This window comes from Camarhynchus parvulus, chromosome 1A (assembly GCF_901933205.1).
Source record: "Camarhynchus parvulus chromosome 1A, STF_HiC, whole genome shotgun sequence".
NCBI classification, from domain to species: Eukaryota; Metazoa; Chordata; class Aves; order Passeriformes; family Thraupidae; genus Camarhynchus; species Camarhynchus parvulus.
The window spans coordinates 30,124,916-30,143,202 of record NC_044586.1 but is presented as its reverse complement, the minus strand read 5'-3'; the positions used below and the strand labels follow the sequence as shown (position 1 = coordinate 30,143,202).

The window sequence follows — 18,287 nt, the reverse complement described above, 5'->3', positions numbered from 1 at the left end:
GAACATTTCCCAACAGAAATGTGTCATCAGTCTGATGCAGCCTTTTAAGTCCCATTGCACTAAACAACTTCTTCCTTTGTAAGGAAGGAAATGATGATGAATTTGAAATGTCATTCTATGCCTATTTTTCTGCTGAGTTATTAGTTTCATAGAAAACAGGTTTTCAGATATGTTTTCCCAGGAGCCGAAAGGTATTTTAAAAAATGTAACTGTGGTGAAGGACCATGTAGTTCATATTGTTTTATTCTCCTAACCTCATTGTTACAGTTCTTAACACCAGAGGAATAATATCATCTGCATAACACAGAAAACATATTTTTAACCTAATTCTGAGTTCAGGCATTCTCTCAGAAAACAGATGGAATGGGTGCACTCACAAATGCAGTCAAGAATGAAGTATGAGAATGAATGCAGGAATTATGTAAGAACTCAGGATGTCTTGCCATCACAACTCAAAGTTAAAAATTAATGTATCCTATCCTTTATTATGCTTTCTATTCTAAAATTCTAAAATTATCCTTCTTGAGTATTTTCAGAGTATGGTTTCCCCTAATCATCAAACTGAGTAGTGGAAGAATAGGCAAAAAAAAATTCCATAAAACTGCTGAAGTAGATTAACTCTGTCTACTAGGGATGCTGTGATTTGAAACTTACGACAACTTTACACAATTTTTCTTAAAGACAATAAGTGGTGTATAATTAATTGGAAACTTATTCAAAATTATGAGGGGTAAAAAACCCCAAACAGATTGTTGTTTGAAAAATGGACAGAAGTAAAAAAACTGAAGAATTTCTACCTCAATTCCAGTCAAAAGCACATACTTTGTTCAGACAGCAAAACACTTCAACATTCTTTGTACTTTCTGTACATTTCTGTTTGGAATGCAATTGAGACAGAAATATGTTGGGAATCACTATGAAGTATTACTTATCTTCTTTGATGGAAAACAGGAATTAGCTTCAATTTTCACCTCTTCATTCCATCTACGTTATCTAAGAAGGTAGTTTGTGATGAATGAAGTGAGGTACACCAGCTATTCTTTGGTTACGTTCTGCAAGTCTTCTGCAAAAAAAAAACCAGAAAGCAGCATATATATATATTTATAACATTGAATTCTGATGAGATATAATTTGATGCAACCACAAGCTTTTGTTCTCAAATAAATATTCTCACAGCATGACAAATTAGAAGTTCCATGATTATATGGAGAGAGGGATTATTCACTTACCGTCAGATATCTTGTCTCTATCAAATGGCTTCAAGCTAATAATTTCAGTCCTATGAAGTCTGGAAAAATTAGTAAACTCCTTCCTAAATGTTATGCTTTTTAGAAAATAGAAATACTTTTAGCTGTTTAGCAATGTTAAAAAATATCACTTCAGTTTTCAGTTAGTTATCAGATAGCTTTATAGCTGCTTCTTATGAAACACCATTCTCTCTTCTGAAAACAAAATTCATGCTGATTGCAGTTGCAGAGAACATAATTAGAGAACTGTCCTCAAGTTCAAAATGCAACTCACATTATATTCCATTTGAAATACTATTACTTCAGAGATGATTACAGGGCTCAGTACATGAATACAGGAATTTGAAATCTGACCACAAGTGTTCTGAGCTGATGCATTCTTTTCAGCAGAGTTTGTGAAAAAAAGCCATGTGGTTGGACATTAATTACATATATCTCTTTTAAAATTTTCTTTCTGCCACAAATAGGAGAACCTAGATAGTTCATTACCATTTGTTTTTTATTAGAACATTTTGGTTTTACCATTCAGCTGCTGTGACAATCCAAGAAGCTGACAGAAGTTGCAGTTAGCATGTATTACATATTGTTTATTTTGGATAGAACTAGTCAAAATAATTCAAACAATTCATTATTAGTTATGTTACTGAACAGCTAGAAAGCTCAGATCTTGGGTGAGGACCCTCCAATGTTGGAGAGGAGAGAAGAGGAGACCGGAGCCTGTGCTCCATAGCGCTTGTTGGGGGATGCCGGGCAGCAGGGGGCAGCCCTGTAAGTGGGGTTCTATGCATCCCCTGGCCTCGGCGGGCGGTTGGAGGGACCCCCTGTAATCAGGCGGGTGTCCCTGGCCCCGGTCTTTCAGAGGCATGGGGTCAGGAGTCATAGGGCCGGGTGAGAGCCCTCCCTGTCATCGGGGCTGGGCTGGCGGCCCCTCGGCTTTAGGCCGTGAGCTCGACTGCCTGACTGTAGAGTCAGGTTCCTGTTGCCTTGGGGGAAGGCCGAGCTCTGTGGCTCCCTGGGTGTGGACTGGCCTGGAAGCAGGCTGCGGGTCTGGGAGCCTTTGTGCTCCCTTCAGCTGGCAGCCTGTGTGGGGCGCCCGCCCGTTAGTGGGGAGCGCCCCAGAACTGCAGAGAAGGAGCCTCCATAGGCCTTGGGGACCAGAGCCTCCCTGTAAGTGGGGCCAGTGCTCTGGAGTCCCGGGCACTTTGCAGTCCAGGCAGCAGCTTGAGCCCCCTGTAAGCAGGGGTGCAGCCTCTTGGCCGCTGCTTTGCATACCCAGCTTCACTTGCCAAGAGGGCCCAGCTCCCAGCATGGCGTGGGACTGCGCCGGACATCGCGACGGTGAGTCAAACTGAAGTTGGAGGCTTTTGGGCAGCTGGGGGGCTGCGTGGGTGGTGGCACGAGGATCTCACTGTGGGGCTGTTGGGTGGTGGTTCCCCCTTTGGGAGCTGGAGCTCCTCAGGCTTTATTGTGTCCTCGTCAACATTTGCAGCAGCCGTAGGACAGCGAGGCAAGAGCGAGCCGCAGGAGCGGCGAGGCAAGCGCCAGCTTGGAGCTGAAAAAGGACACGAAGGGCCCTCTGGGCAAAGGGCTTTTCCAGGCCAGGACACCTTCAGGGTGCCGCGACTGGCTTTGTGCTGGGCAACCTCCCTATGTGCAGGGCTGGTCCTTGCTGTGCTTGGCCTTTTGCCGTTGTGCTCCTTTGGCTGCCCGGAGAGAGGGGCTACCCTGTAAAGGAGGGTGAGAGCCCCAGTCTCCGCACCGGAGGGGACAAATGGAGCTCTCCCGGCCTCCAGCCCAGCTACCCTGTAAGCAGGGCAGGGCTTTTCCCCATCCCCGGCAGCTTTCTGCCTGCTGCTGCCCCTGGCCAGTGTGACCCTCTGTACTCGGGGCGTGTCACAGCCTGTGTCCCTGTGCCAGGCCTGAAGCACTTCAGCGCGTGGAGGCCCCTGTGGCCTCCCCTCAGTGCATGGGCAGATCTGATGCTTTCCTCTCCCACTCAGCATCAGAAATGGCTCCCTGGAGTAGGTTGGCTGTAGAGAACTTGCTCCCTCTTCTGGGACTGTCTCCCCCTCCCCGTCTTCCCCTTAGTTGGTGTGAGTGAGGAAGTGTGTTTGTGCTTTAGCCCCCCGCTTCAGAAACAGAGCAGTGTAGCTTAGACTTCCCAGGAGGGGAAGAGGAGCTCTGTGCAGCCACAGGCGGGTACCCAGAATGCACGGGTGGAGAAAGCGTCCAGCCTCACCCCTGCTTTCTGAGGTTGGCACGAAGCCGCTTAGCGGCAGCGTGGGCACCATGACCCGCCTGTAGCCAGGGCCGGGACGTGTGCCCATGCTGCCGGTCGTGCTGGTGAGCTGCCAGCGTGCAGGCCCTGTACTCAGGGCATGTTTCAGGACCTTGGCAGCACCCTTTGTCCCCAGGAGCAGCCCCACCCAGGTCCCTGTAAGCAGGGCTGGGGAGGCTCCTTTAGCCAGGTGACAGGAACGAGCGCTCCCAGGCCCTTGCCAGGGGGCAGGCTGTAGAAGTGCTGTGCCGCAGGGCACTGCTTCTCATAGAGTCCAGACCACAAACACAACTGAGCTCCAACAGATAGAGTATAAAAATATATTGCACTGTCCATGGAGCAGCAACCATGATTAGATCTTAAATGTAGTCTGTGACACTCAGTCAATAACTACTGGTTGGTCATGTGCACCGCCCTGAAGCTTAGGCTTCTTTGCTTTTAAGTTCGGACTACAGCTGGGCCGTTTATGTTCCTGTAATTTCTTCACCGCTGAATCTTGTACAGTCTTTGATCCAGCCTGGGCATTTTCTCTGCTTCCTTTTGAATGTGAAGATTGAGATGGTTTGACCTGTAAGATTTAAGGAGAGTTCAATTAAAATTCTACGACTGCTTTCCTTTTTTTTACATGTTCCCACACAAGAGAGAAGATATTTATGAGGTTATGATATTTATGATATACATGCATACACATATATATGCACATATACATGTGCTCCATCACATTCCAAATACTTCTGGAAGTTGCATCTTGAAATTCTGTGGTAGGAGACTGGCAAGTGCCTACAATTAGAATATTGTTGATATTCTCACATTTCACTGACCATAAAAGCTAAGATCAATATTTTCAACACCTTTAAAAATGAAATAATAATGTCAAAATATTGCCAGGAACTTATCAAAATGGAAAGGGTGTGTTAGGTTAAGCATAGAGACTAGACTGGGTTTTTTTCTGCATTTTTGCTTCTGACATTGTTTGAAAAGTGTGTTGTTTGCACTAGTAACTGAATTGCAATTTGAGGAGGATAGAATGACTGCATTACTACAAAACAGGTTTTGAGCAGATACCAAATGATTAAATTAAGCTCTAATGGAAAAGATACCTATATGGCAAATGAGAACAGATGTAAATACCTTGGAAACACTTTTGCTGTTTGTTATCCCCTCCATGGTGATGACGTGTCCCTCATTTTTTCAGCAGCCGGGCTTTGGGTCCCACCTTCAGGTAGGATATTGTGGCAAAGGCTGTGAAGCTGAAATCCTCCCTGCATGAATGAAATCACTGTTACAGGGGAAGGTTGGAGATGGAAACCAGAATATGCAGGGGGAAAAAAAATCATAGAATCATTAAGGTTAGAAAATACATCCAAGATCATCAAGTCCAACCATCAACCCAGCACTGTCACTAAACCATGTCCCCAGGTGCCACATCTGCATGTTGTGTGAACAGACCCAGGAATGGTGACTCCACCACTGCTCTTCTCAACAGCTCTTTCCATAAGGACAGAGACACATTACCCCTTCTGATGGATGTTCCAGAGAGCAGCTTCATTCTGCTTCATCTATTCAAGTAGACAGTCAGGTGACTTAGAGCTACTCCAATACACTTAACAGTTACTTAAAATAATTCAGTTTGTGGACCCTGACACACACAAAAACACTCAGATGCACACTTGTCAATCTCTTAAAACACATGGAAGAAAATGAGATGTGGCAAAAAGTACGTAAAACTCATCAGCTCACCCTATATAATATTTAAAAAGCTGTACAGAGAGATGCAAAGAAAAATTAAGTCAAAATAAAGGAATTAGATATTTGTAAATATTCTTAAACTTAGAGATTATATGAGAAGACAAAACACATAGCACACGGACTTCTTACAGAGGCAGCACGGGTATTAGTTCCACTATGCTTTCTTAAAATTTCTGAGTACCACCTTCCACATTAACCAGTCTTTCCTGACTTAGACATCACGTGCACAACCCCATTTGCTCTCTTTATCCATGGAATGTGAATGAGAGCTGTATGAACTGCAGACTTCTCCAAAATTAATCCTGCTGCAGATTTAAACATTCTATCTGAATACAGAAGACCATCAGCTTTTTTAATTTGCACAAAATGCAGCATTTCAGCTGTTCCTCTGACTTTAGAAATGGAAATATAGCAATACTTGAAGGGTTTTTAAGAATACATTAAATGCATCTGAAATGAAAACAGGACTACAGAATGAATCCATTAATGTTATACAGCAGTAACAAGAGAGCAAAGAAAAATGACTACTAAATGTTAAAAAACCAAAATAAAGAAAACAAAATAGTTCTCTTACATACTTCAGATACTGCTGCAGCAGTAAATGGGCAATAATTCTCTCCAGCTCCTCTCGAGGGTGCTTGGGTGGAGTAACTTCAGGCACCCTGAATTTGGACACACCTTTCCCAGACCAGGCATCGATTAATTTCAGTGGGGTGAGTTTCTCACTCATGCTGTCAGCTTGCTCAAGGATCTTTATTAGATCCCTGCAGTATCCTGTTACATCCAGCTTCCCACATGCTGCAAGTAAAAGTGAAGGAACATTTAAACAGAAAGCTCTTTGTAGTTATACATAGAGTTATATGTAGATATAAATATATATCTTTGTGCTATATGTGCAAGGCTTTTTTTGTTTGGCTTTTAAACAAACTTGGCAACAGCAGGCCACCAAAAACAGATATTCATAACAAAATCTGCACCTTGAAAACAGTCAGTAATACAAGCACAGGTCACAAAATTTGTTCAGCGTTTTTCTACACCAGGTATTTCTTTAAATCACCTTTTCCCATGTTCCCTGTCCTTTACCTACCATTCTCTCTACAGCAGTTATCACACATTCTGTTGCAGTTTGCAGAATCCCACACCTCATCAAAGTGGTGAGCTATGAGCACCCGGCGACACCTGAGGAGAGGAGAGCAGAGGGGGGCTATGGATCCCAGGTGGGTTTGTCACACCTGCCTTATACACATGAAAATGGCAAAAAAGGTCCCAGGGACAACTCAGATCTCAGAACAAGCACAAAGAATTATCAGAGGAAAAATCAGAGAACAAATGCAGCAACACCAGTATTCCCTATCAGCTATGCCAATACTGGTGTAGCAACAGTTTGGTTGAAGCACAAGAGGAGTATAATCTGCAGTTTCAAGGGAAACTTTTAAGAATATGAACTCATGGTTACACTGAGGCCACAAAAGGCTTTACTGGATGCACCAGTTGTCCACAACACAGATACACATTTTCCATGAATATTCCAAATATCACAGTGAAGCAGGTGAAGCAGCAAACACACCTGGATTCCTATGTGGCCATTAAACACTGTAGCTCAGAGCCAAAACCACAGAACTCCGGAATTTCCTCTGACTGGGATCTGAAATCCAGACAGTGTTCGTTGACAGATACTTCACCTCAACACAACCACTTCCAGAATTGTATCCTGAAGCTGGCAAGCTTGCTCCTGTTTTTGTGGGTGCTTTTGTTTGGTGAAGGGTTCATTTTGGTTTTGTTTCAGGTTTTTTCTTTTCTTTTTTTTCCAAATGCCCCCTAACCCCTCCCGCCCCAAATAATTAGCCCATTTAAAAACTAAGCAACCAAGCCACCACAGTAACTTACTTGTTCATATTTTGGCAATAAGATACCATATCATACAGCTTCTCTTGGCCAACATTTTCCATCACCACCATTGAGCTGATTCTGAATATATCTCCAAACCCATAATACAAAATGCAGTCAGCTTTTTGGTCATCTCTACCTGCAATGCATTAAAATGAACAGATAATTACAATCTCAACCAATTGCCCCTCAAGTTCTTTCATAAGCTCTTCTCCACATAGACTCAAATCTGTCTTTAAAACAGTAATGAGATGAACAAGATCAAAAAAACCCAAAACACTGCAAAACATTTTTGGGGGTGGAGTTTGGCCATAACAGGTGTTTAATGCTGCTAAACATTGATCAATCCTTAAAATTCCCTGCTCCAGACTTCCCATTCTACTTGTATTTCTGAAATTCATACAATGATTAAACATCATCTAGAGGCAATCTGAGTGAATCACACATCCCAGGTACTGTGCAAAATAAAACAAATAAAATTGTATATCAGATCTGTGTCATGTTATTCTGGTAAACCACAGATTTGATAGAAAATCAAGTATTTAAAAAGATGCTAGATAGCCAGTTATTCTTACTGCAGTAGAGGTGTGGTCATGAATTCAGTTTCTATTTAAAGCCTCTTTACAGAGGCAGTTTCATTACACCCTTTGGAAACTGTCTCAAAGGAAGAGACTTTGCACAACTGCCTGGAAAACAGAAGGACAGTTTTGCTGGTGTAGTGGATGTCAGTGGCAACTTGGCAAAAGCCACTGCCTGCAATACCTGCACGTCCACTCTCTTGGTAGTAGTTTTCCATGGACTTGCTCATAGAGTGATGGATTACAAACCTCACATCAGGTTTATCAATTCCCATGCCAAAAGCAACAGTTGCCACTACAACCTGTGAAAAAGAAAAGGATTGAGAAATCATCAAGCTACCAAATCACAATTTGTTTAAATAAAACATAAGTCCATGTAAAGTATTTACTTAACCTGGATTTGATTTGTTGCCCATCCTTTATGAACTTTGGTTTTATATTTAGCATCCATGTTTGCATGGTAAGTCCCTGCCTTGATTCCCAGTTTCTGCAAACTCATAGTAACTTGCTCAGAATCCTTCTGAGAAAAGCAGTAAACAATTCCTGCACAAAAGTGAAAGAGGCCTCATTGTAATGCCTTAAAAAGGCCAAACAATCCCCAATAGTTAAAAACAACTGTGAAAGTTTTATTAGCTTATGAAATAAATAATTAAAAAGCATTAGACAGTCTTTGTGCCAATTTAGTCCATAGTATTGGTATTTATGAAGGAAAATTCAATTATCAGCTTGGACCTGAAGGCTAAAGAGGAAATACAGGTGCCAATCCATAGAACCATGGAAACATTCTGTAAATGCTCAAGGAGGACAATGCTTATTAAAGGTTTTTAAAAGGGCGCTATGCCTTATGACATCTATGGCATCTTACCTGAGGTTTCAGTTAAATCTGCCTTTTGTCATTAGTCAGGCTGGGCTAAGCTAAGGATCACCCACAAAGCCATCTGATTTTGAATCATCTTAGCACAGTTTGTGCTCAGGGAGCTGCTCCTCACAGCCACAGAGCTCCAAGCAGAGACAGGGACAGACTGCTTCTCCAGAACCTTGGCAAGATGTTTCTCCTTTTTATTTCCACTACAGAGGTTTATTGACTACACAAGTCCAACTTCTACATTTCTGTTTCTATCTGCAATTCACCCCATAACACCCATTCTGGGCACTGAGTAACAGATGACTCTTCTGAACAAATATGAAAACACATATTAAAGATAGCAAGTATCCTGACACATGGATAGCAAGCAATGGGTGATTTAAGAACACAGAGATCACCTTTTCTGAGCCTTGCTTTTACAATCTTAAACCTTCCTATTACTACCTATGTAACCATTGTTCTATAGACATCAACATTCCAGTTCAATACTTCAGAAGATACAAGTAAACTCTAAAGACATTTAAACACTAATGAATGAAGAGAGAAATTATTCAAGGTATTGATCTTCCTAAATTTCATTTATTCTAATGCTGCCCTCACCATACATTAAACATCCAGAATTTCTGTACATGCTTCAAGATCATTTGAAAACATCCCAATATCCTTGTAATGATGAAGGTTATGGAAGATAACATGCGTCTTTTGTGACACTTTTTACCTGACAGTCCTTTGTACCTTCCATTAATGGTCTTAACTATGTCCTCAATGAAATCTTCGTTATTTGAAGGCTTATGCCGAACCTCAGAAATACATTAAGCACATGTCAGAGTTCAACTGGGCAAACAGCCTGCCAAACAAACTTATTTTACTTTCCCCAACATAATAAACACAACTATTCTGCCATTTAAAAAGAATTACTATATTCTTTTTATGAACAGTCAAATTACAACTCAAAAGTCCATTGAAAAATAAACCCCAAAACAAAGCTGCAAGCTTTCCCCACCAAGAACAACAAACAAACCTGTGGCCAAAGTGAAAAATACAGCACAACAGAATAATTCACAACCTTTCTGCCATCATAAGTCATTTTCCAACAGGTTGAAGCAGTTTGAGCCTGCTGCCCGCCCCTCTCCCTGCAGGAGACAACACAACAGCACAAACCAGGCAGCAAGACCTACCTCATAGTAAAGGTTGGGCCTGTTGAAGGAAGCAGTAAAAGTAATGCACTTCTGAACGTGCAAAATGCTCTGAGCATCCTTTAAAACATGATTGGTAGCTGTTGCTGTCAATCCAATCAAGGGAGTATTGGGAAACTGTCTTTTCAGGATACCAAGAGACTTGTAGTCTAAGCAAGAAAAGAAAAAGGGGAAAGATTTCTCCTACCACAAATGCAAACTTAAAAAAGGCATTAATGTAGACAGTATTTAATGGGGTAATACTGCAATAAATGTTATTACTGCTAATCTACTACAGAACTAATTTATACATCCAAAGGAAGTAACTATCAGGTTGCACTTAGCAAAAGAGATGTCTTCTAATTGAGTTTTAAAGACTCAATCACAGAATCATTTGGGTTGGAAGACATCTCAAAGGACATCTTGTTCCAACCCCCTGCCACAAGCAAGGAACCTTCCACTATCCCAGGTTGCTCAGAGCCCCATCCAACCTGGCCTTGGACACCTCCAGGGATGAGGCATCCATAACTTCTCTGGACAGCCTGTGCCAGTGCCTCACCACCCTCACAGTTCTTCCTAATACCCAATCTAATCCTACCCTCAGTTTGAAGCCATTCCCCCTTGGCCTGTCACTCCAAGCTCTTGCAAAAAGTCCCTCCCCAGTTTCCTTTGAGGCTCCCTCCAGGTACTGAAAGGCTGCAATTATCAGCCACAATTCAGAAGGCAAAAATGAATGGAAGTAGAAATTCTTCAAAAGTTAGAAAAATATGTGTTGCATTGTATTAACCAATATTCAGGTTATTTTGCAGGTTTGTTTTTACAAAGAGTTTTTGAGTAAACAGAGCTTTTCTAATAAACAAGCAATGTGAAATTTGGAACATAGACCAGGCTGTAATAATAAAAAAAATTAAAGGTTCAGTACTGACAACCACCTACTGCCTTTGAACAGAAGTGCAGCCAGAGGAACACATCCAAATTCCACACTGCCTCTTGAACCAGCCTGGCTCTTGGCTCAGGCACCACTTCTTAGCAAAACTGCTAAGAGTGACTTTACAGCTAATATTGCTTCAAATCAGGTTTGCTTTCAAAGACAAAGAAACAGCAACTGACAATATTCTACACTCTCCAAGACAGGAAAAGACTGAAGCACACTTTCTTTCGCTGTAAGCAAAGGGAATTTGTTTCCACTTGCTTTAGAGATGATTAAAATATATCTCATGAATTTACAAAATGCTGTACCTCTTTCATCAGAAGGGCCAGGGAGTGGTGTACAGGATGACACTTTCATATAGCAGATTAAAGGTAACTATCACCCCTATTAAAGATGCCATAAAAAAGCTTTGATTTTATGAAGCTCCAATTAAAATAAGCAGACTAAGTAATTTTTCAGAATACTGACAGCAAAATCTATGTTGAAATCGTCATTTGCATGACCTTAGCTCCTGGATGATTTGTAAATTAAAGTCCTTGAGCTAACACAGGTAGGTGTCACACATTAAGAATTCATTTCACACAGGAAGGAAGCAGCTGGCCTTATTTCAGGCCCAACTCATGAGTGACTGACTACTGCGTGAGCAGCCCTGCAGAGGGATTTCTGAGGAGCATACCAGGCCTGAAGTCGTGGCCCCACTGACTGCAGCAGTGCACCTCATCCACAGCAATGCGAGCCAGGCAGCCGGCCTGGTAAGCCTTCTCCAGCTTGGACATGAACATTTTGCTCTTTGCAATCTTCTCTGGGGTCACATAAATGAGCTTCAGCTGGGAATTCCTCTTCAGCATTTCTGTGTGCACCCACTTCACGTGTTCCTGTTCAAAAAAACCAGACAGCAGGGGGTGACAAACTGGGACAACACACTGGAGCGCTTAGTGCTAAGGCTCTTAGGAGGTGATTAGCAATTCACAAGGTGTAATTAAGAGAGACTGATAAAGTGTTCCACGGCACTGACCACTATAAGCCTTTGTAGAAGATCACTGTATATGAAATGGTCGTTTTAATACTTAGAAAATCTGTGCTGGAACTTTGAAGAAACAAAGTGTTGAATATGTGCCTTTGCTTCATTGGGTGGTATCAACATTTCCCCAACAAATTCTGACCTACCAAACATCCCTATGATACTAAAAGTGTAAAATAATTCCTTGCACACTACAGTAGTTTTTATTACTGAGTTTTCAGAGCTCTCTTCATCAAAGCAGGCTTCAAGTTTGGCACATTGCATCAAGCCAGAGACTGATCAAATCCAGTATCATGTGCAAGTTGATGATCACAGCCTCCTGCTAGTCAGGAAATTAACTGTAAAAAAGCAACTGTCTAGTAAGAGACTGGGAAATGAGTTGCTTCTGGGCCTCTGGATCAAACAGCTCACCACCCTATAGTAAGAGATAAATAATTATATGTAAAAGCCTGCACTGCTCAACATGGTAAAAGAAGACAAAAATCACCTACTCCAAGTCTAGAAACTGAGTAAAAATCTACAAACACATCAGCCAAAGGCACTTCACACCCTCTAAACAGCCCCAAGAAATCTATTTATTCCACACATGGTGTTGGTTCCCATGCGTTGTTGTCACTAAAACATGAACACAAGATACTTAACCACCTTCCCCACATCACAGCACCCTCCTGGCCAGATACTGTTGCTAGAACAGCATTAGCTGATAAATCTGTCTCATCCATTCAATATTCACAAGTAACTACACAGAGGGGAGACACCAGCACATTCACCACAAAGCACAAGAACTTATACACACCTTGCTGCTTGAGGCATTCAACAAAGCTGCAGAGATACCAAGCTGTTCCAAAACCATGAGCTGATCTTCCATGAGAGATATCAAAGGACATATCACCAGTGTGAAACCTGTAACAATCAACCATTGTGCAGTTCAGATGTCACAAATATCTCCTCTAATTCTTTATACTGATGCATCAGCCCTTCTCTGAAGAAACTGCCAAATGTAAGCTCAAGCTTCATACACAGCAGGAGATTCTCCTCCTAGACAGCTGACAAATGAGTGCCAGATCACACAGGGATAAGTCTTATTAAATGCCCACAACACACACCTCCTCTCAGGGTCTAGACCACAAACACAACTGAGCTCCAACAGATAAGAGTATGAAAATATACAAAAGAAAAGTTGGATACCTGTGTCATGAGGCGCTGATTTGCCACAGAACTGAGCAGTGACAGGGAGTGGGAAATTTGGCCTTTGTAAATAAGTCAACTTCCAATGCAATTGGATGTGTTATTAAAAATAAACCAACCAAACAAAACCAAATCGACCAATCAAAACCCACATTAAATAATGTTCATTCTCCAAATAACTATAAAAGGGAGAAAATAAATCTAGTTCGTTATATTATGTCCTTTTTCTTCCTTACATACCATCAGAACAGACAGCTGGTAACTGGTAACAAAGGCTCTTCCCACCACCTGTGGGCATGACAAGAAATATATCCTTCCCTGCCATTGCAGCGTTTACTGTTTCAAGCTGCAGTGATCTAAACTTCTGGAGTTTAAATTTGCTCTGCAGTGCAGTTTTTATCTTCTCATACCATGGAAAATCTGTTAAGGGAAAAAAAACCAACTTAAACACATTTCATAAGCAAATCAAAATATAAGAAGAAGGGGTAATTTACATATTGAATAACTGAATCTAGCAGTGACACAATTTTAGATCTAGGAAAGTGTTTAAGGATTCATAATGGCACAGAAAAAGTTCCACACAACCTGAGTCTGGATACATCATATTCTAAGGTGTACCTTTGAAAACTCAAATAGTAAACACAATTCACCTCCAGGCCAAAGCTCTCATTGCACATGGATGTGAACTAATGTGAAAAACTGAAAACAGATGAACTTCAGAGTGCTAATGATCATATGATCATGTTAACTCATTGGTCCAAAATAACTAGAAATTAGAATCCCACTCTGAAAATAAATAAAACCAGACACTGAGCCCTACAATAGTTACTCAACTGCTTCCCTCATACAAATGCAGCAATTACAGATAGCATAAAGAAGGAGGGATACAATTTTTCCATATATTCAATCAATAATAAGCATTTATTAAAAAAATAAAGAGGGGGAAAAGTTGTTTAATCTTCCCCAAAATCACCACCCCAACATGCTTATAATAGGTTTTTCTTTTCTTCAATAAAGACCTAAAGACTGCATTTTTAAAAGATGTAGTACTGTAAAAACTAAAATTATGCTTCCTGATACATAATTTTGGTACTATTAAAATTAAAATGCAGAAGAACTGTGAGAGCTCCAGGTTACACCACGTGCAAGGCAAAAATTAATTCTGGGACTTGAGGTGACATTGCAGAGAAATTTACAAAGAGCACAGTTAAAATCCAAGGCTCTGTGAAGCCAAGAAAAGTCTCCCACTGGCCTCCATGAGCTTTAAACTGGGAACAAATTTAGCTGCTGCTCTTGTTTAATACACACACAGCATCTGACTGCAAAGACATTAATTTTCAAAGCACAGGAGGTGAGAATCAGGCATAGAACTACACAAACCAAATGATTTGTTCAATTGCATAATTTGCAATGATAAGTAGCAGTACTCATACATAATACTTCTCAAATACAGATAAATATGGATTCAACTACAAGATTAATTTCATTTTTTAAAAAGCAAAAAAAAGGTTATATATACGTTAGGTATAGGCATGTACAAATTGAAAATTAAATTAAAAAGGAGAAAAAAAATCAAAATATCTAAGTCGTATGTGGCAAGGCATAACATGGCCAAGAAGCAACAACCATTGAGGACTTCAGTTAATGTCTAACTTGAAACACAGCAGTCCTCCCACCACCACGAGGCACTAGCTAGTTGCACTAATTCTACAATAATAATGTATTCTAGGTTTTTTTTGGCAGTCAGCACCTATCTAATTTGCATTAATTTGGTAAGACAGTGAGGCTACATAACCCATCACAAACACTACTAATGCCCTACCCACTCAAGGAAGGGAAAACACAAAACCAGCAAAAATCAACTCTAAGTCCAAATTTGTCATTATCAAACCCTGAGAAATTTCAAAGCAATTTGTTTTAGAACAGAAACAAGGAGAAGTATTGCAGTATAAGCATTTAGTATACAAGTACTGCAATAAAAATTTACTCTAGGATTCTAAGAGCAAATTAGATCAAATTGTGACTTTACAACAAGCAAAGAATTAAAGCAGTTAAAACAGGCCATTCTGACAGAACAGATAATTCTGCCCAGAACAACTCGATTAGTGTTTAGGAATGTCCAGTGAGACAAGTACAAACATCACTCCATTACCCTGGCATGTCAGCCAGCTGATTAAAATGAAATAGGACAACATCATTATCCAAACAAAATTCTGTATAAGTGCATTTTCCCCTACTGGATTAGTTCACCTTTCTGTTAAAATATTAGACTTTGACTCTGCAAACCTTTTTTGTTCCATTCCTCAGCTGAGGTTTCAGTGTCTTTACTTCCACCTGCCTCCAAGTCTCCTGAGGACTGTTTTATCAGATTCTTTACTCTCATCTTCTTTTGAAGGAGCTCCTGCTGCTTATCCACAAGCTCCTGTATCTGCATCTCCACTGCTTGCAGCTCATTCTCAATGGACACCAGCACCTCCTCTAGCACTGCAGGGAGAGGCAAGGAGAAGGCACAATAGAGACCACAGCCATGTGCTGATGCCACTTTTAATTGTTATTTGTACTCCAGTCAGTGATCAAGCTGTTAAGAAATCATTTATTTACATGTGAGAAGCAACATTAACCCCGGCAAGCTAAACTCCTCTGGAGTTGTAAATAGGGCCATTAGCAACAAGCCACATTCATGCACCAAGACCTCCCTCCTCCACAGAACAAGAGGATGCTGAGTAACAGGGTTTGGGTGTAGAGGGAAAATGTTTTACACGAGAAAGAAGTGAAGCAAATGCTCCCCAAAAGCTTGGGTCACACAAGTGACTCTTCGGCAGGAATTGCCTCTTTCCATCCCAACATGCATGTGTGTGAATTGCAGATTGTGTTCTAGAATCCAGTCCCTGGAGTCTAAAAGAATAATTAACACATACACATGCATGTCAAGCATGTACTCCAGAGCCAGGTCAGAAAAGCATCAGAAGGAATTACTTCCTCCCCCATACCCACAAAACCCAAGAGATTTTGGCCCATCCAGAGCAGATATGGTAATATGGTTATGGAAACAAAGAAGCGCAATATGGAAAAAAATCTTCATTTCAAATAGCACAAAATGGTGACAAGTGTCTTCCTAAATGCCCACTGCTACTGAGCAGAAAACAGTTAAGAGTATCTTAAAATATGAAGCACATTTTTACAATATTGAAAACCAAGTAATTTCCTTGACAAACTTGATATTCATCCTACAATAGCTTGGGTTAGAAGGGACCTTAAAGCTCATCTCACGCCAACTCCCCTGCCACTGGACCTCAGAGCCCCATCCAACCATGCCTTGAACACTTCCAAGGATGGGGCATTTTGGTTTAGTTTCACCTAAGATATAAGAAGCTATCCAGTAAAAGAATTTTTTCTTCAAATCTTAATTAAAGTAGCACAGATCCCACAAGTTCTTTTATGCATACATTAAATTAATGTAAATAACATCAGGTGATTATGTCTTGTTAGCTAAGAAACAGCAAAATGAACATATGGAATATAAATCATGGATTACCTGCAACAGCTGTCATCTTTGGAGATTAAAGAATGTTATCTTTAGGAGATCTTATTTAACCAAGCAACTGTCACTGAAAAGAAAATGAAATAAATACATTTTAAAATATATTTTATAAGTAAACCTTCTCAACTTAGAACAGATTTTCTGCAGGAGATTCTTCATTACCAGAGCTGTTGATGTAACAGTTTAAGCACTAGTTAATTTCATTTGCTCACTAGATGACAACTGCTTTTTCCCTCCTGCAAAATGGATAAACACAAACTCACAACCAATTCCCAAGGCCACAGCTCACCAGGCTTCTAAATGAACCCAGGTGAAGTTTAACCAAGTCATACATTTCCTGCAAGAGGAATGCTCTAAGGTAGACCACTCACTCACCAAGTGCCCATTGCCATTTTGGATCTCTTCAAAGCTTATTTTACAGAAAAGTCTGGACACAGTATATTGTGCCCCTTCGAAAGGCAGCCACCATACCACCCAGAGGATCTGTTAGGAGGAAGTGAAAATGCTGTTTGGTTTAGAGAAGGGGATCAATTTTGAATAACCATCAGTGAAATGAACATGGAATTGAATTTATTGCGTCATTATTTGACCAACAGTTTTTGTCACATTGTACCTTAATAATACCAAACTCAAGAAATTTATATTTTCTGTTATTGCATCCTGAACTGTTTATTACATGGACGGAAGTAAAGTCCAATGAAAGATGAAAGGGAATAAATTCAACATTACAATGAATACTGGGGGAAAAAATTCCTCATTACCAGCTAATTCCACCCCAACAAGGATCTTCCCCACCCCTATAAATGGGAGGAGAAATACATATTAATAATGATGTGTGAATAAAACACTTCCGCATGACCCAGGGCCAGACCCAGACGCCTCTTAATCACCTCCAGGAGCGGCGACTCCACCACCTCCTGGGCAACCTGCTCCAGTGTGGGAATATTCACAGGCGTACACTGTGAACATTATAGAAATACATCTAGTGAGCGTATACACGGCAATATTCTCTGTATCCCTCACCTACACGCCAGCCGCGGGCACGGCGCTTGCCAGGCCTAAAGCGCCTGCTCGGCTGCGGGACGGGGCAGGACAGACGGACGGACGGACGGGCAGGCAGGGAAGGCCCCGCTAGGCAGGCGCAGGACTGGGCTGGATGGCTGGATGGAGTGAGACCGCTAAGGCGAGCAGGAGTAGCGCCTCGCAGCCGTGTCCTCCCGTGCGTTGGGCTCAGCCGTGGCTCGGGCCGATAGCTCCCACAGCTGTCCCGAGGACCAGTGCCGGCCGCGCTCCCGCATCCCTTACCTTTTATCCCTCATCCCTGACCCTCGTCCCTGCTCCCTCACCCGTCACGGCCCCGGCCCCGGCCCCGCGGCCCCGCTCCCACCTGCGCCGCGCGCGCCGGGCCCCGCCCCTTCCGCCGCCCGCCCTCAGCCCGGCGCGAGCACCGCTCCTCCGCCAATCAGCGCCGGCCGCGGGCCGTGGGCGGGACGGCGCGCCCGCGCGGCCGTACAAGGCGGCTGCTGATTGGCGGCTGGCGGCTGTCCTGCGGCGGGGTGCGTGCTTCCGGAAGACGTGCCGGCCCCGCTCCCCGCCAGCCGGGAATTGTCCGCAGGGAAGCTCCCCCAGCCCGAGGAGCCCCGGTGTGCCCGGCCCTTGGCGGCCCGGAGCTGCCGCCTGCCCCGTGAGAGCGGCTGACGCTGACTTAGAGAGATAAACTCCCGCAGGGCACGGCCATGGGAAAAGATCTGCGCTCTTAATTGCACAAATTTTCACGTGTGTACGGTAGTTCCGTACTCTGTCCTACGCACCCCTAATCCCCCTTTC

The 18,287-nt window shown here is 42.3% G+C and overlaps 1 protein-coding gene across 1 annotated transcript; it reads right to left on the bottom strand.

Moving 5' to 3' along the window:
* Positions 1-3,684: 3,684 nt before the first annotated feature.
* Positions 3,685-17,839, bottom strand: RECQL (RecQ like helicase). The gene is given in 16 exon segments (XM_030960932.1): positions 3,685-4,093; positions 4,657-4,716; positions 4,718-4,787; positions 5,853-6,072; positions 6,362-6,453; positions 7,162-7,300; positions 7,924-8,041; positions 8,134-8,282; positions 9,323-9,404; positions 9,783-9,949; positions 11,387-11,585; positions 12,528-12,634; positions 13,160-13,339; positions 15,206-15,403; positions 16,455-16,527; positions 17,484-17,839. Coding segments are annotated over 15 exon segments (1,986 nt in total). The 5' UTR covers positions 16,471-16,527; positions 17,484-17,839; the 3' UTR covers positions 3,685-3,904.
* Between the last annotated feature and the right edge of the window lie 448 nt (positions 17,840-18,287).